The 27,639-nt window shown below is 41.4% G+C and overlaps 1 protein-coding gene across 8 annotated transcripts in view; it reads left to right on the top strand.

The window, feature by feature from the left end:
• The window catches only part of DACH2 (dachshund family transcription factor 2), a 284,122-nt gene that overhangs the window by 206,779 nt on the left and 49,704 nt on the right, over window positions 1–27,639 (top strand). For 5 of the 8 annotated variants that reach the window (XM_039331668.1, XM_039331694.1, XM_039331709.1 and 2 more), the window contains 4 exons: window positions 14,762–14,907; window positions 15,771–15,918; window positions 17,300–17,443; window positions 17,631–17,696. In XM_039331668.1, the coding sequence (XP_039187602.1) occupies window positions 14,762–14,907; window positions 15,771–15,918; window positions 17,300–17,443; window positions 17,631–17,696 (504 nt within the window). Of the gene's footprint in view, window positions 1–14,761; window positions 14,908–15,770; window positions 15,919–17,299; window positions 17,444–17,630; window positions 17,697–18,430; window positions 19,543–24,686; window positions 25,903–27,639 lie in introns of those variants that run through there. The other 3 variants (XM_039331687.1, XM_039331712.1, XM_039331702.1) reach the window with 2 other exon arrangements.

Genomic DNA, 27,639 nt, shown 5'->3' with positions numbered 1-27,639 from the left:
TATGACATAATTATTCCTCCTCCTCCTCCTCCTCCACCACCACCACCACCACCACCACCACCACCACATCCGTCTCCTTCTCTTCTTCCTCTCCCCCTTCCCTCTCTAAGCTACTTCTGTTCTCCTCCCCAGTTCCTGACCCACAAAAGGAACTCCTACATTGGTTTTACCCTGATGAGTGTTTTCTTTTTGTTGGTTTTTACATATTTATTTCCGGCACAAGCAAGAAGACTCCCGCCTGCCTTTTCTGAGATTTCAGAGCAAAGCACCTGATAAATATACTGACCGAATTGTGATACCGTAATCAATAATTGACTCCTTGTACTAGGCAGGGTCCATTTGCCAGAAAGAAAAACAGAAAGGAAAAACTGTCGTTGCTTTAAAATATTAAGGCTTTGAAGAAGATTTAAAAAGTAGACCCTGCCCCCCCCCCAAAAAATGTGGGCTGAAAACAAGGAGACTCAAGAAAGAAATTTGCTGTTTGGAGGGCGAAGGGTGTTGTCCTGAACTCTGAAAAGGAACTAACAGCCTGGCACTAATGAACTCTGACAATCATTGTGACACCTTGCAGAAAAAGCAAAGTTTTAATTATGGGGAAGAAGCCCTGATGGCCATTTACTTTATGAAATGAAAAGAAGCTTTGATCGGTTAAAGAAAAAAGTGGCAGGGGAGCTTAGCCCTCTTTACCCACATACTTTCTGTTTCAAGCCCCACAGCACGGAATCTGCAGAGAGAAAAATAACGATTGGGAATGTCTGGATTGCAGAAAGGTAGCTATTGGAAGCCTGAAGTGCCTTATTTTTGATTTCAACGGGTTGATGGACATCTTAAGTTCCTTTGCGAGGCACCCCGGGGACAACTGTTGTTTTAAGGGAGGATAGGTCTGCTTCAGAATAAATAATTCCCATCAGAGCAATTCTCTTGATGACCCAATTTTTCTATGGTCTTCAGAAACGTGGAAATGACAGCGGGAGGAGCCTCAGTTTCCAATCGTGTTCAAGTGGTGGCCAAGGTGGACATATTTTTCAGGTCATGATGAGAGCTTGTTTGTCTGAATAAGTGAGACATTGGTTTTGTCTCATCCCTGCAAATCTGTTTAGTACTCAGCTGATAAATGGAAATAGCACTTAGATTTAGATACCACTTTGCAGGGTTTTACAGCTCTGTCTAAGCCATTTACAGAGTCAGCGTATTGCCCCCAACAATCTGGCTCCTCCTTTTACCGATCTTGGAAGGATGGATGGTTGAGTCAACCTTGAGTTTGTGAGACACAAGCTGCTGACGGTAGGCAGAGTTTACCTACAATACTTCATTCTAACCACTTAGCCACCAGGGCTCCTAATAGCAATAGCACTTAGACTTATATACGCTTCACACTCCTTTACAGCCCTCTCTAAGTGGTTTATAGAGTCAGCCTCTTTGCCCCCAACAATGTGGGTCCTCATTTTTACCGACCTTGGAAGGATGGAAGGCTGAGTCAACCTTGAGTCAGTCAGGATTGAACTCCTGGCAGTGGGCAAAGTTAGCCTGCAATACTGCGTTCTAGCCACTGCGCCACCACGGCAGTATAAATGCTTTATACCAAGTTCCCCCAGTTTCTCATCACGAACCAAGTGATTCATCCTTATCACACTAACTTGACAATTGCTCCTTATGGTTTAATAAAAAAAACACTGTACCCTAGTCTACCCATAGAAGCTGGAAGTCAAACTACAACTTTCATATATGAAGGCAATGTTCCATCACTGGTCTACCACAGTTCTGCCCTAGCTAGAGTTGAGTGGAATTCAAGATTTGGTCCTTCAAAATGTTGTTGTGTTTCCTCTGGAGGGTGAGTGGGAAAATCATTGAAGGTCTGATCCTCTTCCTTCAAGGGCATGTTTTGATCCAGCCTTCTGTTTTATCGCAATGCAATCTTCCAACTGACCAACTAAACTTCAACACGGAGGTTCAAGATTGAGGGACATTCGGCACCAAATCCTCCTGTTCTTTGGCTTTTGTGACCATGGCAAGCTGGTTCCCAATTTTCCTCTGGAGCTATACAAAACGATCTGTGGAACGGCGACCATTAGGCTCTTTCCCTCCCAAACAGAAAGGGGAGACAGGATTCCTAGAAACAAGCTCTATTGGTCAAATGCCCTTTATTTCTCCCAGTAGGTTCTGTAGACCACATTATTATGAAGGTCCAGCCTTGAGGGCACGAAGGAAATTCATAGATCACGTCCTCAGTGGGTCTCCGAGGAGTGAGGAGGGAGAGGCTTCCATTTCTCCTTAAAATTATTTAAGCAGGCGCTGCAGGAAAGCTATTGCTTTTATATGACTCTTCAAATGTTTACAACTAAACATTTTTTCCCTGTGATTGAATTTTTCACAGTGCTAAAATACCACTGAGAAATATGCTGCCTATCAGTTTTATGGCTCCCCAGATGGTTCCTCAACAAACCTTCTATCTGCTCGGACACAAATTCTCTATTGCGAAAAGAAATTTTGCTGTTTTTAACAAGCTGGGCCACTTGGAAAGGCAGCGCCTGGCACACCAGTGGGAACGTTAGCGCCTTAAGTGTAATACCATTTGAAGAGTACTATTTTATTAAGGCAGACGTGAGTAATTTGTTCCTGGCTCTTCTCCACCGCAAAGTTTTATTAAGAGTATTTTACATCGGCGAAAAAGAGGACTCCTTTATTTATTTCCTCCGCAGAAAAACCAAAGGCTTTCGTAGAGGTCGGTGGGATATCATTTATTAAGACAAGGGGGGGAGGAATGATCTAACAGGGAGACTCACCTTGTAATGTAAGATAATATAGATACTCCTCGATTTACAACCATTGGTTTAGCGGCAGTTCAAAGTTACAGTGGCCCCTGAAAAAAGTGACCTGTGACTGTTTGCCACACTTACATCCCTTGCAGCATCCCCGTGGTCACACATGATTGAAATTTGGATGCTTGGCAACTGACTCACATTTACGACGGTCGAAGTGACCCAGAGTCACCTGATCCCGTTTTGTGACTATCTGTCAAGCAGTGGGGAAGTCGGAATCACTTAACAACCCTGTTACGAACTTAACAATTAACAGTGTTTTCACTTAACAGCTTTGGCAAAGCGTACTTAACAATGTGCTGAAGAGCAGAAAAGAAAGGAGGTTTCTTCCCCCCGTTTTCTAAAGTTCATTTTATACAGATAGTCCTCAATACAGATAGTCCGCAACAAAGATGATCAGGGGACTGGAGGCTAAAACATATAAGGAACAGTTGCTGGAATTGGGTATGTCTAGTTTAACAAAGAGAAGGATAAGGGGGGACAGGATAGCAGTGCTCCAATATCTCAGGGGCTGCCCCAAAGAAGAGGTAGTCTTTAGAACAGTGGTTCTCAACCTGTGGGTCGGGACCCCATTTGGGGTCGAACGACCATTTCACCGGGGTCGCCAAACAAGGCTGTCCGCCATTTTTCCCCCCTTTTCTTTGGCCACGCCCCTGGCACCCAGTGATGCATAAGTGGTTGGGGGTCACCACAACATGGGGAACTGTATTATGGGGTCGCGGCATTAGAAAGGTTGAGAACCACTGCTTTAGAAAATGGAGGGGGGGGGGAAATGGCCTGTAACCACAAATTGCCAGCCCTTTCTTAAGACCTTCTAGTGACTCTAGCCATCTCCTTAAATCATGGTGTTCCACTGTCAAACAGCTCACTGCTCTCTTCTCATCTCTAGTCAAAAATCTTGTTTCCGGTATCCTTTCTACCAGCTTCTTTGACTTCTGACAGTTTTGATCTTTTCCAGATGAAGCGTATCAATATAAATAAAATATGGACAGCTTCTAGAAGCCGCGCATATGTTATGGCATAATTAATAATGGTCTAAAATGTAAACTTTAATTGGGATAATTTTATATGCTGGAATCCCTCCTCATGCAAAGATGTGGCTGGAATGCAGAAAAAGGACTTGGAAGTAGCTAGAAAGATGCAACAAGGTCAAATTTGTTTACTGCAGTCTTAATTCCCAAATGAATGCATACTTTTTTTTCAGGCACTTAAAAAAAGAGAAAAAAACCTTATTTCATGGGTGGTGAGAATTAAAGAGCAGATAATTTATTTAATCAGTAAAATATGAAGATAAACTTCATTTTTTCCCCCCATCTCAAGCACAAAATCTAAAAGCAGTTTCCAAGTAGAAATAAAGTTGGAAGTATTCTTTTCTTTGATTAGAGCAGTTAATTTAGCCATCTCTGCTAGTTGCATCAGTTTTTTCAGCCGTTCATCCATTGTGGGAAATTAGAGTATCTTTTTACTTTTGTGCATGAAGCATTCTTGCTGCTGTCAACGTATACAACAACAAGGTTTCAGATTATTTTTCAAGTTCTTTGTCTATCACCTAAAAGAAAAGCCTCTGGTTTAATTTTATTATATTCACCTTCACTCTTCTGTATTAAAATATGAATCTTGCCCCAGTATTCCTTTGCTTTATCACAAGTCCACCAAAGATAGTAAAAAAAGTTCCTTCCTTGCATTTACATTTCCAATGAAGAAAAGGACAAGGGGGGGACATGATAGCAGTATTCCAATATCTCAGGGGCTGCCATAAAGAAGAGGGAATCAAGCTATTTTCCAAAGCACCTGAAGGCAGGACAAGAAGCAACGGGTGGAAACTAGTCAAGGAGAGAAGCAACCTGGAACTACGGAGAAACTTCCTGACAGTGAGAACAATTAATCAGTGGAACAACCTGCCTCCAGAAGCAGTAAATGCTCCAACATTGGAAGTTTTTAAGAAGAGACTGGACAGCCATTTGTCCGAAATGGTGTAGGGTTTCCTGCCTGAGCAGGGGGTTGGACTAGATGACCTCCAAGGTCTCTTCCAACTTTACTACTACTACTACTACTACTACTACTACTACTACTACTACTACTACTATTATTATTATTATTATTATTATTATTATTATTATATATTTGAAACACCCTTGTGTATCTTTGACAATGGATCGGATGTTAAAATACCAATGGTACATCATTCTATTAAAAAAATTCTTTTAGATTATAGTAGAAGGTAAATTGGAAACCCTTCCTCCACATGTTTTCCCATTGTCCGAACACTGTGTGATAGCCCAAACCCTTTGCCCATTGAATCATGCACTGTTTCACATGTTCATAGCATGTCTTTCTAATGAAGCGCAGTTAAGAAAGGAGAAGAAAGAGGGTGTTATGATCTCGACATATTGTAGGATGTGAGAAGGGTTGGTTAGTTTTAAAGAAATGCACTGAAAAACCACCTACAGTGTGACAACAAGGAGTAGGATAATTACTGAAAATGAAGCCTTCTCTGCCATGCTTGTCCTTGAACATCTGCTGTTCCATATGGAGTCATAAATATTTGCTGCAAAATAGCTTTAAAAAAAAAACCCAAAGAAATCATCATGGCATTAATATGGAAAGGCTGAATCTGCCAAGGAAACTCAAGATCTTTAAAATATTTTTTTTTCCCCTCTAGGAAAGTTTCACCTGTCCTTATGAGACTTTAAAAAGAGAAAAAAAACACCAGTAAACAAATAAAAACCTTAGGGGGGGGAGGGGAAACCCACCAAGTATCTTATTTGGTCTGAGAAGAAAAAATGAGTTGATGAGAAAATTTGTACCTGGAAACAAGGGGGAAATAATTGTATGAATTGGACTGCAAAATTTTGAGACGCTTTTCCATAATCCGGAGCCTTCTATCTTGTTGGACTATATTCCCCATTGTTCCTAAACCAATATCATTGCTCATGTTAGCCCGTTTGATGATACTTGTGGTTCAGTACACCTTGGAGGATTACAAAAAAGATTGGTATATAGGTACATAATAAAGTATGAGCCATGAATGAGGTTCACATTTTTCACTAAACCTGGAGAAAAAAGAGAGTCAGAGCTGAGGGCAGAGTCAAGAGAGGAATCAGGCTGGAATCATTACGTTTCCATAAGAGGTATAAGTTCAACTCTTCTTGAATTCTGTTGATCCTTATCTAGTGCCAATTTAGTGCTGATTTAGTTGACTAGATGACTGTATATATATGCAAGAGCAATACATCAGCTTAACTGGAATTTAATGTGTGGTCCTGGTTCTTGACACTTGAGAAAACCTTCATGTTTGGCTTTGGCTTAGCAAGTTGTGTAAACCCAGCCCCTGAAGACCAGTTCACACAACATAACCTGTGGTTAACTAAATGATGGTTTTATTCAACAAGCTATGGCTTTGTACATATCAAATCAGCCAATTTCCACTAATGCTGACCATCAGTAATTTCCCAAGGTGTCAAATAGAAAGATGTTTTCCATCACATGCCCTCTGTGATACAAAGGAATACACCATGAAGCTTTTGAATGCAAAATGTTTGTTATTATTGTAAGTGCCTTGGATTTGATGTTGGACATTCAATATTTTTTTTATTAAACATGTATCAATAAATATTGCAAACCCAGATTTTTATCGTAATTTATTCAGTGAATATCAGATGAACTGCAAAAATTCAGACAACTTTTGGAAGTCAGCATAGAGATAAAGAAATTTCCAACCCTTGACCCACATTTAATGACAATCTGGATTTTTGCAGTTCAGAACTGATAGATCTAGCATATTGCAACCCATTGATACTATTAAATGTGAAGACACAGCACGCATGTTACAAAAGGGGGCGTCATCCACCAAGCATTCACGTTAGAAGGTACACTTATTCGGGTTTGACTAAAACAAAAAAATATTTTTGTGAAGGTTGGAATCTAAAAAGAATAAAGGATCCTCTGCCATTTTGAGTCATATTGGCTTCCCCTGTCAGTTGTTTCTATTCTGTTGTATTTACACCACTAACTCTACTCTTAGCAGCACCTTCTAGAGAGCAGACTGGCCAAATTATGCATTCATGAAAATGTGTGGCTTCTCTGATTTTATCTTAGTGCAGTCTGGACTAAGATATTATACGATCCCAACTAATTGTGATTTTTGAACAAATTACTTAAGCAAACCATGGGTTAGGACAACACATGAAGTTCTTCCCAGGGGGCATTCCTCAGAAAGTGACTTTCTAGAATTGCTTCCTTGAGTAATCTGGAAATTGGTTTCTACAAATGCACAGATGCTGCTGCATCTATTATTTATTTAAGTTTCACTTATGAAATTTGATCAGAAAGGGGTGAGTCATGTGGCAAGGATTCACAGCAGGACAGTAATCTTCCTTTGCAGCTGCTGGAATGACAACAGCCCCCAGCCCTTCGTTAATTGCATTTCCAGTAGATTAAAAGTGTCCAGTTGATGAGGAGTAGTTTGAGGTTGACTCCAAAGCATATTCACCCAGGTGATGTTGAAGGTTTTGCTATATGAACTGAATATTGATTTACCAAATGATTTTTTTAAAAAAATCCTTAACCTCTAAAACTGAACTTTTTCAATTTGTTTTTGTTAATCTTTTTTTGCTGCTATTATTTGATATAACAACAACAACAACAACAATAATAATAATAAAGTTGGAAGGGACCTTGGAGGTCATCGAGTCCAACCCTCTGCTTAGGCAGGAAACCCTACACCATTTCGGACAAATGGCTGTCCAGTCTTTTCTTAAAAACTTCCAGTGTTGGAGCATTCACCGCTTCTGGAGGCAGGTTGTTCCATTGGTTAATTGTTCTCACTGTCAGGAAGTTTCTCCTTAGTTCTAAGTTGCTTCTCTCCATGATTAGTTTCCATCCGTTGCTTCTTGTCCTGCCTTCAGGCGCTTTGGAGAAGAGCTTGATTCCCTCTTCTTTGTGGCAGCTCCTGAGATATTGAAAGACTGCTATCATGTCCCCCCTCGTCCTTCTCTTCGTTAAACTAGACATACCCAATTCCTGCAGCCGTTCCTTATATATTTTAGCCTCCAGTCCACTGATCATCTTTGTTGCTCTTCTCTGCACTTTCTAGAGTCTCAGCATCTTTTTTACATCGTGGTGACCAAAACTGGATGCAGTATTCCAAGTGTGGCCTTACCATACGTATTAGTTTAATCAGCAGGGGATAAGTAGTTGGTCATCTTCATCTGAGGTCAGAACGTAAGGGTTGGTTGGATCCGGCTAGCATTTGGATGCAACATCATCACGGAATATTACGGGCTAGATTGGGAATTTGAAAAACAACCCTGAAGAAAACAATGGCAAATGACTTCCATACTTGAGATCCTTGGTGCTCTCTGAGCTAGGTTGTTTTCTTGCAGATCTTTCACTGCTAGTACTGATGATGTTTGGGTAATGAAATGTCTGCAAGAAAACAAGCAAGCTCAGAAAGCACAAGGACCCCTCATTGCAATTCTGATCTACAAATATTCTCCTTTATTGACTTCCATGTTGTTGTCAAGAAGGTTGTATCCATGAAGCAATCAGGAATCATTAGCTTCAGGGCATCTATCTTTCAAACAGTACAATAAAATAAGTTGCATTTACAAATATTTAGGCCAGATTGAATCTGAGAAGCGATAAGAAGTTATGAGTTGACAACCTCAATTAATTTGATTCTCTGTCCAGACTGCTATTAGTTATTCACCATCCCAAATCCCTTCTCCTTCTCCAAGATACCTCAATTCCCACCCCTTAGAATGTGGGTCTTCACCCACACCAAACTATACTTAAACTAAAAGAAATCTATTGACAGCGCGCTACGGCATCAGCTTTTATTGTGCCCAGTTATAAATAGATATAATTTTCAGTGATATTAATCCACATGGAGGTAAATGTCATGACTGTATAAATTATCTAGTCATCGTTAACAAGGGTTGGAGCATATTCGGAGTGTAAATTGTCATTCTACGTTCTGCATGAATAATTCTCCTTTGGCATAATTTTGTAGCATGGCCTTGCCATTTTCTAAAGAATTGACATGAGTCACTCTGTGTGGTACCACGTTTCCCAACCTCATACCTAGCAGATACATTGGACACCAACACCCAGAGTTCTCGTTCTTTGGCCATGTGGATTAGGTGTTTTGGAAGTTTTAGTCCCAACACCTAGAGATGGACCTGGTTTTAGCAAAGCTTGTCAGAATAACTTGTGAGACAACCAGGCTGAGACTGAGGGAGGGGTCAAATGTATCATCAGTCTGGATCCTTGGCATGTTCTCTCTCTCTCTCTCTCTCTCTCTCTCTCTCTCTCTCTCTCCCTCCCTCCCTCCCTCCCTCTCTCTCCCTCCCTCCCTCCCTCCCATGCACCTGGCCAGTATCTTTTATGCTGATATTTTTTTATCAACATTTTATTTTTTTATCAAAATATAAGATACAAAGGAAAATGAAAAGTAATGGAAAACTAGGGAGAGGGAGAAAGAGAAAATGTGGGGTAAGAAGGAAAAAAGAATAAAAAAGGCGTTGACTTCCAGCTCTCTTCAGCAAAGTAGAAGATAATAACATTACAACCACAACTTTTTACTTTTATACAATAGTATATACTAGCCATTTCTATAACAACAAACCTATCTAATCAACAAAAACAAAATCAAAATTTCATTTTTTCCCCATCAGAAACACACAGTCCGGAAGCAATTTCCAAATAGAAACAAAATTCATTTTTTTCTTTTCTTTGGATAAAAGAATCAATTTAACAATCCCTGCTTTTCCTTGCTGTGGGAAATAATATATATTTCAGTTTACTCATTAATATTTATCAACTTATCATAATTCATATTAATAAAACTCAGTATATTCTTTCAATTTTTTTTAACCCTAAAGGAAAAGAAATGCTTTTTCCTAAATTTTAAAAGATTAAACTTTTCTTTAAAAACATTTCTAAAATCAATAAGTTCTAAACGCAACTTTTTTTAAGTTTACTCCTTTTTAACTTCCTCTTAACAGATACACATAAAAAAAAATCATTTTCAGTGATATGTTATGCTGATACTTAAGTACACCCATCAACACTATTGATCTCTATCTAGACAGACAAAAATATTTGCATTGCAATCTGAAATCCCCTTTCGTGGGAGTTAGCATCATTGAACTGGATGGGACTTACGGGACTTAGATGGGATTTTGAAGGCCTTGAGCAGATAACCGACACCCACACCTTCGTCTCTGTACACTTCTGCAGATAGTAGCCCCAAAGGGAGTCACCATTCAGATGTGAAGACCTATTACAAGATTGAAATAGATTCCTGATGCTCGGATTGTTCATCTTCTCAGGATGTGATTTCAATCAGAGGGGCAAGGGATGAATTGTTTGACAAGACTTCTGTTTTTTTTCTTCTTCTTCTTTCCCCTCCCTTCTCACTCACCAAATGCTAAAATGTAATACGCTTTACCCCCAGTCCTTCTTTGGCTATTACGGACTTTTAAGATGCAATGTGACCTTGGCCAGCTGAAGTGTGTTTGGTTAGCACAAAATGTTAATCATAAGAAGTCATAAGTAGGAGCCTTCTACTTTACTGTCCCCCCCCCATTCTTTTTCCCAGGGACTTGGAAATTTATGGTTGGGGGGACAGGTAGGATATGAGCAGCAGGCCAAATGGAGTGCAGGGTTATCTCATCTCTGTGAAAACGACTCTGGGAAATCGATGTGACCTCTGCTAGGCTGTCACCATATTCCCACCCTTGGCATCCTATTTGTCTTTTTGATCAGGAGCTGAGATCTGGAGGCTGTCTCCCTGGCTCTCTCTTGGGCCAGATTATCAAAATGAATCATGGCCTGCGTAGCTGTTATATTTCTATTTATTTTCCTGCTGTTGACTAGCTGGGGTGAAATATGATTTCTGTTTGCATTTGATCCTCACTGCAGCCAGTGGCACCTAATTTAGCCGTGTCTATCTCTTTAAAGAAGACGAATGCTACTTTGGAATTTCAATCTGCCCTACTTTAACATTACCAGCCATTGACTCTGCGCCTACCGTCAGCCGATACGAATTTTTGTATGGCCCATTTTCCTGGCGTTACTTTCTCCTTGCTTCTTGCTCAAGATTGCTAGGGTCTTTTAACACAGCATACTGCTCCAAATCCATTTCTTACAAGCTCTCTCTCTCTCTCTCTCTCTCTCTCTCTCTCTCTCTCTCTCTCTCTCTCTCTCTCTTTCTTTCTCTCTCTCTCTCTCTCTCTTTCTTTCTCTCTCTCTCTTTCTCTTTCTCTCTCTCTCTCTTCCTCTCCTCTCCCCTTTCTCTCTTGTTTTGCTGTTTTAGGGCTAAAGCACTTAAGACACTATCCATTTTTTTAATTATTTGTATGAAATATCTAAGTACATAATTATAGCCCAATAAGGGGAGACTGTTGTAGGATTGAATTTTTAAAAAGGAGTGAAGTAAGATTGATTTTTTTGAAAAGATAATAATAATTGGGAGGTCATGTAAAACAGAGTGGTTAAACCTTTATCTGAAATTACAAGAAGCAGAATTTTAACAACCCAAAATAATCTATTGTATTGTAGGCTGGCCACAGCTGCACATCTTTAATAATGATGCTCAGAACATGGACTAGCTTATATTCTTAATAAATCTTAAAGAGTAACATGGAACTACAAGTCCCAGCAACCCCTGCTAGCATGGCCAGTAATGCTGAGAGCTGAATCCAACAACATCTGGAGAGCTATAGGTTCTCCATCTCTTATCTGCCATGTGGCTGCAAACCATTGAGGAATGTCTTAAGAGCTTCATCGTTCACGAGGAGCATTATCACTTGCTCAATGTATATTTTATAGCCTAGTCATTTAAAGGCAAAACCCAACTCACATAATTTCACGGTTTCCTCTTAAATCAGGTTAGGACAGACCACCGAAGGATATAAAGAGTGAAGTTTCAAGCATTGAATTAAATGTTTTTGGAAGGTTTCCAAAAATGGGTGTTAGCGCCTGGCCTGCTTGAGCAATTGCTTTGGTTCCAATGATCTAGGAGAGGACTTCACAAAACATCTATCTTGAATCCTTATTTCATTTAATTTTACTTGCTGTCCAAGACTCCAAAATATGCTGAAGGGTCACTCTAGCCTGTATTTTTATTTCCCACATTGTCAAATAATACCCTGGAGGTCATTTATAGTGTCTAACGTCCTTTTCATTTCTCACACTACTTTTTTTAAAAAAAACCTTTTCACTATTATTAATCATTTAAAAATTGTTGGAATTCCTTGATGCTTAGCTGTGTTGCTCAAAAGGCATGCACCAACGGACTTCTAGTGAATTTAGGATTTGAGCTGGGTGTTATATAAATCAAATAAGTAAATAAAGAAAATATATGGCTCTGTTGGAGATAATGTAGGAGGCACGGTGGCTCAGTGGCTTAAAAGACAGCAGAGAAGGTCTGTGCTCCAGCAGTTCAAGTCCTGCTGCCACATGATGGGGCGAGCTCCCGTTCCTTGCCCCAGCTCCTGCCCAGCTAGCAGTTCAAAAGCATGCAAATGTAAGTAGATAAATACCATAATTTCTGGCATATAGGACGACTCGGCGTATAAGACGACCCCCGACTTCGGCGCCGATTTGAATGCTTTAAAAAGTCATCTTATACGCCGGAAAATACGGTAGGTACCATTTCAATGGGAAGGTAACAGCGTTACCATGCTTTGCCATACGCTCTGCACTGCGGTGTGATGTCAGGCTGGCCACATGATCACGGAAGTGTCTTCAGATAGTGCTAGCTCAGTGGCCTTGAAACAGAGATTAGCACTGACCTTTAAAGTCAGCTACGACTAGCGGAGTAAAACCTGGAGGGACTCCTTTATGTTTATTGGAGATAATGTTACTTGTATGTATAGATAGTCCTCGTTTAATGACCCACTCGAACAGCAACTTTTCGACACTATACAGTGGCACAGAAAAAGAGGTACTTTTGACCGATCCTTGAACTTCTCGCTATCCCAGCTCCCTTGCAGTCATATGATTGGGATGTGGCTGCTTGGCAGTTGGCAAATAGGCTCTTTACCTTGTAATAAAACTTTCTGGTTATTCCTGGGACATTTGAGAATTTGTTTCTAATTCCTCTTGTTGGCTCTTGTTTTTTTAAACTCAGTTTACTGTAGGAGCGGCACAGACAATTACAGTTACCGTTGTTTTCTTTGTCACACTTTTCCATTACTCTGCACTTCTCTGCAATCTACCCTTCTCAGTTGGAAAAAAAACCTCTGCGGAGGAGGTTGCTTCCTCAGGTTTTGGAATTTAATTAAACAATTGAAGCCCACGGAGCTACCCACCACCAATGTTACGATTATATATAATGAAAAGATTGGCCATTTGCACAGATTATTGACTACTTCATCGCAGGATAGGTGCACGGACTCTTTTGCATTCCACCCCAAAATCTCACTTCCTTTGAAAGAAATTTGGGCAGACAAATTCTCTTCTGTCTTAATTGGATGAGAACAGGTTGGGGAAAACAATGTAGGAGAAACTTGACATACGATGTGTGATAAATAGAGTCTTTGGATTTCTGTACAATCATTATTGGACAGGAAAATAGTTGTGACGTTTTGGTTTCTATGTAGGCATCAGTGAAGCCTCCGATTAGCCACTGTGAAGACAGAATACTGGAATAGATGGGTTTGGAGCAAAAGTCTTCTTACTTTTTCTGGTCTTAAATAGTTTTTTATTATTATTATTAAATCAGAAACTTTCCTTCTGAGTCTAATGCAAAAAGACTTGGGGGGAAAAATTTGGAACTCTGATTTTATATATGGTGATGGCAGCAAAACCGCTCTATGCACAAAAATGGAAAGACGCTTCGGTTCCCACACCCTGGACAAATGGCTACAAAAACTGATGGAATTAAGCAGAGATGGCAAAACTGACTGTTTTGATTAAAGAAAAGAATATAAGTACTTTTGTTTCTACTTGGAAACCGCTTCTGGACTTTGTGCTTGAGGTGGGGAAAAAAAAATGATACTATGATTTTGGGTTTTACTGATTAGACTGATTGGTTGATATAAAAATGGCTGGTTCATAATGAGCCGAGGTGGCGCAGCAGTTAGAGTGCAGTACTGCAGGCCACTTTAGCTGACTGTGTTCAGCAGGTCAGCGGTTCAAATCTCACCAGCTCAGGGTTGATTCAGCCTTCCATCCTTCCGGGGTAGGTAAAATGAGGACCCAGATTGTTGGGGGCAATGTAAATATATATATACATTGCTTACTGGTGTATACCGCTTAGAGAGTGCTTGCACTTAAAGCGGTATATAAGTCTCATAAATAAATAAATAAATACTACTATAGAAATGTAAAAAGTTGTGATTCGATCTTGATGCCTCATTTTACCGCAACAGGGGGAGTCGGAAGTCAACGCTTTTTGTTTCTTCTCCTGCCCGTCTCCATACTTTTTCATTTTCCCTTTCCCTCTTGTCGTTCTTTAATATTTGTATTTTCATATTTTATGTTATAAACGAATAAATTATATAAAAATAAATAAATAGCGATTTGAACTCATCGTTAATTCGTTCAGTTTATCTCCCCAACTTTCACTCAGAAACTTAAGGTGGGGTATACAGCACTCTCTTCTCCTATTTTTCTCCCAGCAAACAACACACTTGTAGGTTGGGCTGAGAGAGAGAGAGAGAGAGAGAGTGGCATTAAAGAAGTAAGATAAGACCCTGTGTCTTTCTGATGCCAGTCCCACTATCTTAATCACACTCTCCATCATCGTTTAGTGCTCCTCAAGGGATTCAATCAGGGCTCCTCCATCTTGGCCACTTTAAGCCTTGTGGACTTCAATCCCCATGTTGGCTGAGGAATTCTGGGAGTTGGACTCCACAAGTCTTAAAGTTGCTGAGGGTGGAGACCCCTGGATTAGATTGTTTATAACCTCTGTTTTGCTTCTTGTCTTACAGAAGAAGTCCAGATCGCCATCCCAATAATCAAACCAACCCTAGAAAAGGTCCAACTGGCTGGACAGACTTTGCCCCCTGGATTTCCAGCTCCATTCCTCTTTGCTGATGGTTTGTCTTCAGTGGAAACTCTGCTAACCAATATCCAGGTGAGGAAGTCCTGTGATTATTCTCTAACGCTATCTGGAAATGCACAAAGGAGAGAGAGAGTGAGCTGTGTTTAGGCTGATCTTCAGATCCTCCAAAAACATGGGATTTCAGAAACAGTCCGTGGTGGAATTCCTATAAATACCTCCAGTATGTCATCATATATATGGAAGCTCGGTGCCCAGTGTAAGTGTTTAGCATTGGCATAGATTGAGACAGATACTTTTGTAAACCTTTTAGGAAAATATAGAGATGAGCTTAGAATGGAAGAAGCATTAAAAGAGGTGAACTAGTAAATAATAAGCTATGGAAAAGTAGAAAATATGGGAGGAAAGTTTCAAACAACCTCACCTTGATTCTGTGTTTAGGAAGGAGCAGAAAGACACTCTGGTAGGTTTTCAGAATTCTGTGGTTATACTCAATAAAAATGAAATAGCGTTCCTGAAGTCTAGTTCTGTTTTCTGACCAGGTCTACCTCAAAGGGCTGACAGAATTCAACCTTGGTATAGATGACAAAGCTAGCTACTCCTGACAGTCCACAGGAGAAAAAGGCATATATTATGCACTGTGTGCATTTTCTGGAATGGTATAAAACTAATGGCTATGCTGGGCTGTGTTTGATGGGGGCACTAAATAGGAAAAGCCCCGCTTTATCTGATTACCTGTCATTCTAGCAGGTGATCCTTTGCTTTTTCAGCTATAAAATCAACCAAGGGATGGGCCGGAATGAAAAACAGGGCAAACAAAAAATAACTTTCTTTGCTAGGATATATATTTTCTCATCACCATCCTCCTCCTCCTCCTCCTCCTCCTCTAATTAAATGTTCTCATTGAGGGAGATTTCACCTTTGCCTGTTTTTTACAGGGGCTGCTGAAGGTCGCCGTAGATAACGCCCGAGTGCAGGAAAAGCAAATCCAGCAGGAGAAGAAGGAATTAAAGATGGAACTGTGCAGGGAAAGAGAATTGAGAGAGAACCTGGAACGGCAGCTGACAGCTGAGCTGCAAAGCAGAGGTAATCTGAGAGAGAGAAACATTGATGGGAGGAAATGTCTTACAGCATCTTCCTTGTCCTGTCTTTAGGGAAGTCTATCCCAACACCGATTCTCTGGAGAAGCAGGAGTCTTCAAACTTGGCGACTTTAAGACTCCCCAGAATTCTGGGAATTGACGTCCACAAGTCTTACAGTTAGTTGCCCATGTCAAGACTGATTTGCACTTATGCCTATGTTCTTCTTCTCTCGCAGCTTGACAGAGAAAAGGGAAGAGGTGGGATGGAATGCAAGGGGTGGGGGGAGCTGCATTTGACCATTGCCGGTTCCCGTCAGACAATGCTGTAAGCCAAGGATGCATCGAGCAGGTATCCTAGCGTGGCTCGCTGGTTTCCCATAACAAAATGAACAGAAGTGATTGGTGGACGTAATGGATTGTAGGTGGCCCATAGGGAAACGGGCGGAATTGACTATGCTAGCTTTTGCATGGGGGAACCCAGAGCTGATTGGAAACCCCTGTTCTTGAGGAACACAGGGCTGTAACTATGATGCTGGCTGAGAATTTAGAGAATTGAACTGGATTCCATCAGCAGCAATGAAGCCTCTGTGTAGCTTTGTTATCAATTCTGGGTGAAGTTTGGTTACCAACTTGGAGCGTTAGGAGAGGAGAAAGGCATCTGATGGAGCCAGTCTTGAAACTGAGAATGGTCTGTTGCTTTCCATGGGGCCTTTCGTTGTATTCAAGAACATTCTCCCATTCCCATTAGAACTATCGAAATAATCTTCAAATCCTATTCTGCTTGGTTCCAAAGTAAGGAATGGATGAGTAAATGTGGTTCTTCTGCTCATCCTTGGCAACAGAATGGCTCAAGTCCCTTCAGAGTACAGAAAGTCCTTGTCTTAAAACCATATTCATTCAGTGAAGTTACATCGCCACTGAAAAAAAGGGACTTATGGCCATTTTTCACATGACCGTGGAAGCATCCCTGTGGTCACCTGATTAAAAATTCAGAGGCTTGGCAATTAGCATGTACCTACGACGGTTGCAGTGTCCTGGGGTCATGTGATCCCCTTTTGAGACCTTCTGACAAACAAAGTCAATGGGGAAGCCAGATTTACTTAACAAACCATGTTACTAACTTAGCAACTGCAGTCATTCACTTAACAGCTGTGACAAGAAAGGTTTGCAAAACGAGGCAAAAGTCACTTAGCGACTGTCTCTCTTAGCAACATACATTTTGGACCGAGCTGCGGTCCTAAGTCGACGCCAACTTGCCTATAGCAGCACAGTCAGTGATGCTTGCAAAAGTCCACCAGAGGCCAAACTAAATTGTCCTTGAAGGTGTCCTTCAGATTTGGGGAGGGGGGGGGCTTCCTTTCCATAATGGCTCCGTTGGTCTTTCAGCCACAATTCAGAAGCGCTTGAAAAAGGAGAAGAAAGCGAAGAGGAAATTGCAAGAAGCTCTGGAGTTCGAATCAAAGAGGAGAGAGCAAGTGGAACAAGCACTGAAGCAGGCCACGACAGGGGATGGGCTCAGAATGCTGAACGGTAAAGGCTCTTCACGATCTCATTTAAGCAGCTGGGCGGGGGGCGGAGAGGCAGCTGAGTTAGAGTCAAAGCTGCCTCTCCGTGGGGGAATGGGGACACAAATCTTCCCATATGATTTCCTTCTGTGCCTGTCGTGGTTGAAATGTGACACTAGAACAGACAATGATAAGAATCTTACACTTGGCAGATGCTGGGATTCCAGAGATGGAAGTTGACCACAATGGGACCCAACACGAGAATGCAGCAATGCAAGGTATGGGGTCTTGCAAACTATATCATACACCAGTGGTGGCGAACCTATGGCACGGGTGCCAGAGGCGGCACTCGGAGCCCTCTCTGTGGACACACGTGCCGTTGCCCCAGCCTTGCCTCCCCCCAGAACCCCCTCCTCACCAGCAGCCCCCCTGGAGGAGAGTCGCCCCCGAGCGTGGCCCACACGGAGCAACGCAGCCAAGGACATGGCAGCCAGGCAGCCATGCCCTCATGCCCCATCACGCACAGTTGATGCTGTGGGGCGCGGGCAGAGGGCATGGCCGCCATGGCGCTGCTGGGCTATCTGGGCAATCTGCGGTGGGCCCTCGAGGTGGCGAGTGGCCCTGCGGGCAGGTGGGGTGGGGGTGAGGTAGGTGGGGCAGGGGGGTGGAGCGGGGGCAGGGCCAGTTTTTGGGCACTCGGTCTCTAAAAGGTTCGCCATCACTGTCATACACTATATTAGAGATTTGTCCATGTCACGTTGTGCAGGGACTCCAAATACAGTATGATAAATCCTCTTCTTTTGAATGTTTTCCGGTGAGACCGATCTATCGGGGCAGCCTGGTCTACCCCAAATACCCAAATATGGGACGGAACGTACTGCTTTTGCTTTTGAGCCCCAATCTAGGAGCCTTCACGGTATATAAGTCTAAGTGCTATTGCTATTGCTAGTCTGGTCACAGACCAAAAGAATTGAATTGAATTGAGCATGATCTTGCATTATTTCTCGTACAGGTAGTCTTGACTTACGACTGATCATTTAACACCCATTCGAAGTCATGACGCACTTCGGAAAAGAGCAACTTATGACCTAACCTCCAGGTTACAACAATGACTTAGCCATCCTTTGGATATCCAATGGCCAGTCAGATGCTAATCCAAAGGAAAGGTTTCTATGTAAACACTTGGGCTACTCCAGTGTCCATAATTCACTTGTAGCCATACTTGGGGACAGCAGCATCAGTTTGTTTTCCTCGACCAATCTCCGTCTCCCATAAAATAAACACACTGGGTGTCATTAAGTGTACCTGCAGATCAATGATTTTTGCAAATGACATTCAAGGACCGTTGTGAGCGCCGCATTTTTTTGCTGATAAAAGCAAATTAAATTAGCGCAACTCTTGAGCCGCTCTTGATAAAAACAGGGAAGCCAAAACAGCCGCGCCATTAGCTAACAAAGTAATATTTTCTCTTTACTGCTTTCTGCCATTTAGTTATTATCCTATTGGAAATCTAATTATAATCCTTTTACTCCCCAGTCAAACTTCACAGTTTTTGCAAGCTTAGCACTGACATGTGATTTCATTAGATTTGATTGCTTGTGCCCAGATTGACTTAACTTCAGTTGGAGACCTGAAAGGCTTCTTGCTTTCTCAGATTCCCTGTTTGCACATTAAGGCAACAGCTCCTTTAATTAATTAGCCTGAACTGCAGTAACATGAACTGCTGAACAGAAAATAACATCGTTTTATGATCGTGGGGAGATTTCTTCTGCTCCATGTGGATACCTTGGTTAACGCTGGTATCCATCGAGGAAGCAAATGATAGGTGCAAAGGAAGAGAAAGATAACTCCTGCATATTTTTCATCTTTTTTTTTTTAAAAAAAAAAAACCAAACAAGCTGATGTCGTTTTATAAGGCAAGTGCATGAGATATGTGAGAATGTGAAGGCGGGGTTGACCAGAGAGAAGCAACCTCGAACTTCAAGGAGAGTATCAACCTTGAACTAAAGAGAAACTTTCTGACAGTTCGAACAATCAATCAATGGAACAAAGCCGTGGGTGATCCAACACGGGAACTTTTTAAGAAGAGATTGGACAACCATCTGTCTGAAATGGTATAGGGCAGCGGTGGCGAACCTATAGCATGCGTGCCAGAGGTGGCACTCAGAGCCCTCTCTCTGGGCATGCATGCCATCACCCCACCCCAGCCCCGCCTCTCCCTGTGGCCCCCTCACCAGCAGCCCCCCTGGAGGAAAGTCGCCCCGGGTGTGGCCCATGTGGAACAGCGCAGCCAAGGACATGACAGCTGGGCAGCGGGGACAAGACTCCGCCCTCGCGCCCCGTCACATGCAAATGACGCTGCAGGGCATGGGCAGAGGGCGTGGCCACCATGGTGCTGCTGGGCCCCCTGGGCGATCTGCGGCAGGCCATGGAGACAGTGGGTGGCCCGCGAGGCGGGGACGGTGTGGGGACGGGGGGGGGAGGCACTCGGTCTCTAAAAGGTTCGCCATCACTGGTATAGGGTCTCTTGCTTGATCTGGGGGTTGGAACAGAAGACCTCAAGGTCTCTTCCAACTTGGTTAGTCTGTACAACTGAACTAATGGTAATTCCATTGTCCCAGGTAATTTTGAATGGCTGTTAAGTAGTTGGTCATAAGTCAAGGATTACCTGTATAACACACTGTCTTGCAAGTCCAGAATTGGGGATGCTTTCCTTATGCAGTGTTGGTTGAGGTGCTAAGCGAGACATGATCCTGAGGATTAAAAGTTCCCGTTTCCCACTCTGGTTCCAGTTTCCCTCTGGGACTCCAAATATGGAACGAAGAACCAACATCCCTATTCTGTGTTAATGACCACATCTGGGGGAGGGGGGGAGATACAATCCAAAATCCAAATATTATTAACGTAGGAGACTCGCCTCTGGGCAAGATGGACGGCGGAGAAGTCTAATACATAAATAAATAACAATAAAATAAATAAATTTGGCTTAAAGGCAAACAGGTGAGATCTTTCTTCAAGTTATGCAGCATAGTTATCTTTTTCCCTAAATGTCTTGCTTATTAAGGCAGTCATGCATTTCATGACAGGTTATAAAAGTCTATCATGCACTGGGGCCTCGTATGCATATTTTAGTGTTAGGGAATATCATTTACACCTTTTTATACTGTCAATATGATCTCTAGAGAATTGCACTCAGACTGCTGTAACCCCCCATTTTGCTCACCTTTGCCTAATTCCATTTTTAAAGGAGCAAGTGAATATTTGATTATGGCATAGACCTAAAACAGAACTGCATTTATGGCCCCAAAATTTATTTATAATCTTGCCTGTCTACAGGTTGACTTAAGACCATCTGTGTAATAACAATCCAGAATTACAAAGGTTCTTCCCCACTCTCCTGAATCATCCCATACTCCTTACCCATGGAAACATGGGGAAAAACATGATTTTTTCCATTTTTTCCCCAAACCATACCACTGGTTGAAAAGCCCTGGCTTAGAAGACCTCCAAGGTCCTTTTCCAACTCTGTTATATTATTAATTTTTGATCCATCTTATATTTTTTCCTTTTAACCAACTAGCACAGAAAAAGTTAGAGAAAAGATGTTGAGCAGATTTGGGGAAAAAGTTAAGATGATAATCATGTTCATGATCATGATGACGATCAATATTATTACTTAAACTTGTATGCTTCCCGATTTCCAAACAAAATACCGTTACATCACAGTATATGTTACATCAGCATGTCGTGCTCAAATGCAAATATAGATTATCTAGTTGGAGACAACGCCCTACTACTGATGCTGGCTAAGGGAGAACCTGGAGACCACCAAGTTATTTGACCCTATCCATTAACTGCCATTGCATCATTTTGCAGCTTCCTTGATCTCTCCTCTCCACATTTCTGATCTGGTGTAAAAAAAAAAAAAAAAAACTGGAAGAGTTCCATCATAACCTCTTGATATCAAAGCAAAGTCAGAGAAGCTGTAAACTACTAAGAAAAGTGATTATTCAGTGAAAACCAGAATGCTCTCCCATCCTTCTCAACCATTTCATATTTAAGGTAAATGCTGAAAAGCTCATCAAACCGTCCTTCTCCTTTGAAAGAAATATTGAAAAGAGTTTTTTGGCCCATCACATTGAATGATAGCGTTTAGGGGAAAAAAAATACAGCACAATGCTGAATGTTGTCACTTGAGAAGGAGAGAGAGAGAGAGAGAAAGACAAAGAGGTTGATCTTTGAACGCCAGCTTCTCCACAATTTGAGATGGGCACTGCTGTGTTGCAGATTCAGTTCTACTCAAGGAATTCTAAACTGCCAGGTTTTCTATCAACATGACATCCACGCAGCAGAAATGGATCTTCCCAAACATGGGACGTGAATAGCAAATCAAAGGAGTGGATAGAGAATATCTAAACTTTTTTTTTTTAATTACTAAGTGCCGTCAAAGCCCAGTTCTGTTCCCTTCTGCCATCCTTAGTTCCCAGGCTCCTGGACATTCCTGAGGCATTAATTTTGTCTGTGATATTTATTCATGTTTATGTTCAGGCTCCATATTTGATCATTGCTGTTCCGAGAGGGCAGGCCTTCTTTCAAACATGAAACATTCAATTCCTAATTAGCTGTTTCCTGTTTGTAATGGAGCGACGTGCTGGATGCGGGATTGAAATTCAGCTCCTGCCCTCATCTGTTTATCGTTCCAGATGTTTTTGTTTTAGCTAGGAGTTTACTTTGACAGCTCCCGTTAAATGATAAATCACTCATATTATAGCTGAAGTGCATTTCAAAATTGAAACATAACAAAAGTTGGCAATCGCTCCAAGGATATGTGTCGTTTAGCTGGTCCATATAGGTTGCGTCCTAGGGTAGATTTAGTATTGGCACATGCAAATCAAAAAGGCGAGATCAGCCAATCCTTGGCACGGGCTCGCTTAGCATGGTCATTTTTTACTGTGGTTTCAAAACTCAGTCATTAGTGGCTGGGGCTTTCAGTCTATTCTCATGCAAAAACAAGTGTAGAGTCTTTTGATTCTTTTATTGATTTTATTTTATTTTCCTTTGACCTTCAAAGCAATAGCTCTTAGACTTCTATACCGCTTCGTAGTGCTTTACAGCCCTCTCTAAGCGGTTTACAGAGTCAGTATATTGCCCCCACCAACCCGGGTCCTCAGTTTACTAACCCCAGAAGGACGGAAGGCTGAGTCAACCTTGAGCCTTGTCAGAATCGAACTACAGGCTGTGGGCAAAGTTAGCCTGCAATACTGCCTTCTAGTCACCAGGGCTCCTAATAGTACTAGCAATAGCACTTAGACTTATATACTGCTTTGTAGTGCTTTACATCCCTCTCTAAGCAGTTTACAGAGTCAGCCTATTGCCCCCAACAATCTAGGTCCTCATTTTACCGACCTTGGAAGGATGAAAGGCTGAGTCAACCGTGAGCCACTCAAGATCGAAGGAATTGAACTCCTGACAATATGAACCAGAGTTAGTCCACAATACTGCACTCTAACCGCTGCGCTACCACAGCTCTGTATTAACATTATATGCCCTATTCACGCATTACCACTTCAACAGTATCCAGTACTCCAGATTCTGGTTCCCATTTTGTTCAGCAGGAAATAAGTTAATAAACAAAACTTGCTTTGGCATTTGAGTGATTTAAGACTGTAGATGTAGACACTCAAGATCCCGTTCATCTTCCCTGGGGAGTTAGCAGAGAAGCTTACAGGCATGTTGAGATAGTATTGTGCCTCTCAGGGGTAAATCTGGAGTCATTGCTGCTTTTCCGTTCGCTTAATTAAAACACGAGCACAAGGAGGGACTGGCTTTTATGGGTCAACTAGCGCCATTGGAATGAAGAAGAAATACTTGCTCTTCTAATCAGTGGCTGGCCATAAGGGATGAACGTAAGATCAGGTTGAGTTCCTTGCAACAGATAAACACCTACGTGCACCTTCAGTCAGAGGGAATTCAGTCTGGTGGACTTCAACTCCTGTGTTGAAAAATGGCTGAACCATCACTGAGAAATGTGGAGACCCGCAAGCTTTGCCATCCCAACCCTTTGCAATGAGGTTATGACACGTGTGTTGTCATTTTGATGGCATCGTGGTTTGTTGTGGTACAGCATATTATAAATAAATAAATAAATAAATATTTATTTATTTATTTACTTACTTAGGGTATGATGAATAAGAAGAGAAGCAAACATATACACCCAATCCACGTGATCATATACAAAACTTCTATGGGGCTGTGGCAGTGGCCTCATAACTGGATGTCCAGTTCATCTCTCCAGGGGATCACCTCTGCAGATCTTCTGAGGAGCCAGAGAACACACATCCTGGGGAAATCTTACACAATATGTTTTCATAGTTTGCATATCAGCACCACAATCACAACAAAGGGAATCTTTCCACCTCCACTGATACAGGGCAGAAACACTTCTTCCAGTATCACACCTAATTCTGTTCAATTTCCTCCAAAACCAGGTGGTTTGGTAGAGGGATCACTAATGGTCAGGCTGCAAGAAGATACCTTAGATCATTCCTGTCTCCAGGCATTCTTGCATTTAAACTAGGTAGATATTAAACTAGGTAGAACAACTGTTTTTCCAAGCTAGCCTATGGAATTTCAATCGTGTGACGGCCGGCGCATGGTCCTGGTGAATAGGGAGGGCCTTGTTGTTCAGCATCCCTGACCAAATGAGAGCTTGTTGTCTTCTAATGTGGGATTGCCATGGTGTATTTACCACATTGTGCTCTAAATCAGGCTTCAAAGAGGCACACCAGACTGTACAGGTACTCCTCAACTTACAACAGTTCATTTCGTGACCGTTCAAAGTTACAACGGCACTGGAAGAAGTGACTTGTGACCGTTTTTCACACTTACAACCTTTGCAGCATCCCCCATGATCAAAATTCAGATCTTCGCAACTGATTCATATTTATGACGGTTGCAGCGTCCTGTGGGTCACGTGATCCACCTTTTGCGACCTTCTCTCAAGCAGAGTCAATGGAGAAGCTGGATTCACTTAACAACCGTGTTCCTAACTTAACAACTGCAGGGATTCACTTGACAACTGTGGCAGGAAAGGACGTAAAACGGGGCAAAACTCACGTAGCAAGAGAAATTTTAGGCTCAGGGGTTATTAGCCTCGATACTGTCTCTTGTGCATGTGGTCTTCCTAAAAACAAACTTCCGTTCCAGCTTTCCAGAACCTCAGATAAAGACCGTGGAATGGCAATATCCTTTTCTCTTTTCTTTTCCAGAAAACAGAGCCTACATCAAACCAACCATTATGTATTGAAGATGCCTGACATGGCATGTTTGTGTGTGGGGAGGGGTGGGGGACATGTAACAGTCGCTTCTGAAGATGATAAAAAAAAAACCTCCTGCAAAGAAGTCTCTTTCAAAACCTTGATCAACCTTCCGTGCAGTGTGAAGACACAGTCTGGTAACGTTGCAATACGGGCCCTTTAATCCGGGACTCTGCAGCTCCTGTGTGGAAAAATGGCTGACCCGTCACGGAGAAGTGTGGAGACTCGCAAGCTTTGCCATCCCAAACTTTTTGCAGCAGAACATTTTTAAGTCGTAGAAAAAAAACAGAACGGGGAAGAATCAGTTTTAGCATATTTTAAGCACATATAGGTATGATTCCCTGGAAGATGGCCTCTGTAGGAGGAGCTAGAGGGGGGACAATGGTGACACCTCTGTTATGATGTCATCATGCAAATGGCCTGCGTCCTCACGATGTCATTACGTAGTCACACCGGTTTTGCAATGAGGCTATGACACGTGTGTTGTCATTTTGATGGCATCATGGTTTGTTACGGTGCTGCAGCCCCTCCCTCCGCCCCCCACAAGCATTACCACAACCTTCCCCGACTTGGCACCTTCCAAATGCGTCGGGACTACATATCCCAAAAACTCAATGGAGTATATGTGAAATGAACCAGGTTGAGGATGGGTGTACAACTGTTTAACAATGGCACAATTAATTTAATAAGCTGCAGTGGTTCTTTCTGGCTGTATAATCTACATGTCCAGTTTTATCACTAAAACAGTTCACCTCAGAACTGTTTCAGTTGTGTTTATAAATTTAAGCTTTGTTTACTGAAGCTGAAAACTCAAATATATATTACGTTTTGAAGAGAAAAGTATGTACATTTTTTTAATATGATAATGTAAAAAATTGTCCTTCCTTGGATGACCAACTGAAAAGTGTGAACTAAACTCCAATATTCAATGTAACAAGGGGATTATAAAACTGATGCTTTTTTAAGAAAAAAAAAATAACTCGGTTCTTGGTCTTTTCACACCAGGGGACAAGGGAAGGATGAACATATGGTAGGATGTTAGATAATGGAAACTTTAAAATATAGTTTCTCTGTTGTATCATATTAAGTTAAAAGTACACATTCTTTGTTAAAATGTTCTTGCTAAAAAAAACTACAGTATTAAAACATTTTTGTTTGACTTTGGAAATGGCTTCATTTTTTTTAATCATGCTTTTTAATGCTGGGTTATTGGTTACTAGATATTCATTTTACATTTTCGAGCAAATCAACTGAATCTACTTTTCAACACACCCAGTGAAACATAGTAATTTTTTGATCTGCTCAGAAAATCAAAGTTTTAAATGCCTTGCATAATTTTTCGAAGTATTTTTATAAAAAATACTTCGAAAAATTATGCAAGGCATTTAAAACTTTGATTTAACAGACTCTTCAGGGGGAGGATGTCCATTAAATCTAAAAGTCTGTTCTATCCAAATCTACATCATCCATAATATACATCAGTCCGTTTGCATAATTACATCATATAGAATTTAGTTAACAATATTAGATTTATACCCCACATGTTAGATCTCAAACACCTGTCGGAGATGACCAAGCTGAGCTGGAAGGAGGGGTCAAATATGGCCTCAGTCATGAGTCCCTGAGCCCCCTCAAGAGATCTAAACCCAGCCCACCTTGAATGCCTTTCCTATCTCCCGCTCATTTCCCTTGACTGTTAGTTGGCCAGATTCTTATAGAGAGCCTAAGCTTGCCGTCGATCTTTATACACATTTGAACTGCCTGAATCTCCTGATATATCTGGTGCTTGACATTGCCTTCCTTAATGGTGGAGCCAATACCCCACTTAAAAATAGGATGTGACTTTTGTCTCTCCTCTGAAAAGCATGAAGTCCAATGCACATCATAGCTTTAATTTTTGAAAACTCCCAAGAAGAGTTAATAAAACCAATATTTTTTAAATTGAACAACTCATTTCAAAATCCAACCCATACTGCAGAGCAAATGTGATTGTTTTGAAAGATAAGTCATCTTAGCATTTTTCTCCTCCTCAAAGCCCAAGCTACTACATTTGTATTAGCTGGGTGAACACTTTATTGATTTCCTCATTTGCCCTTGCAAGAATAGTTTTAAATGTCAAAGCACTGGTAAATGAGATTTAAGGAATCAAGAAACTCCAGAGAAGGAATCTGTTGTAAAGTTATTAGCTAGTGCCAGATAAATATTGACTAAGCAAATCAGACTTTCATATCTCAAGCCGGTGTGATGTGTATGTTGGTAAATGTCAAATTTGAAGAATTTGTAGAAATTTGTTGAAGAAATGTCTAATTTAAGAATCCTGGCTAGCTGATATGGGTCTAAATAATATCCAACCAAGTTACAACATTCAAATATCTAGAAGTGGGCTTCCAGGCATCTGGCAGCTTCACCACTTATAGAAACCATACTGTATTATGCAGAACCTTCACAGTCAATTCCATAACCATGAACGTTCTGCACAGTACAGTATGGTTCCATCAAACATCTGGTGCTTTTTTTTCATCCCAGAAGGTAGAAAAAAACCTACTCAGCCAGAGTAATTCCTCAATTATCATATGGTGCCCAGGTAGAACTATGCCATAATGGTGTCCCTTTAGAGACAGTTCAGTCTAAATTCTTATGGAAAATATTCCAGCTCCTTAGAAGCTCCCAGATAACTCAGAAGTTGAGAAGAAAAGCTGCACTGCTAAAAAATAAAGACAATTATGAGCCCAGCCTTTCTGCTTTTTGGTTTTAAAAATATGTTTTACCAGGTTGGCTGATTCAACATGCACTAAGGCAATAATTCCATCACACATTGGAGAGTAATAATGGAAAGCAAACTCCATTAATTAGGATTGTCTTGGGAAACACTACACATGCTAACCTATAATCAGGCAGACAGAAA

The sequence above is a fragment of the Crotalus tigris genome, unplaced genomic scaffold, assembly GCF_016545835.1.
Source record: "Crotalus tigris isolate CLP2741 ecotype Arizona unplaced genomic scaffold, ASM1654583v1 scf7180000017622.5263843, whole genome shotgun sequence".
NCBI lineage: Eukaryota > Metazoa > Chordata > Lepidosauria > Squamata > Viperidae > Crotalus > Crotalus tigris.
This window is presented reverse-complemented; position numbering and strand designations above follow the sequence as displayed.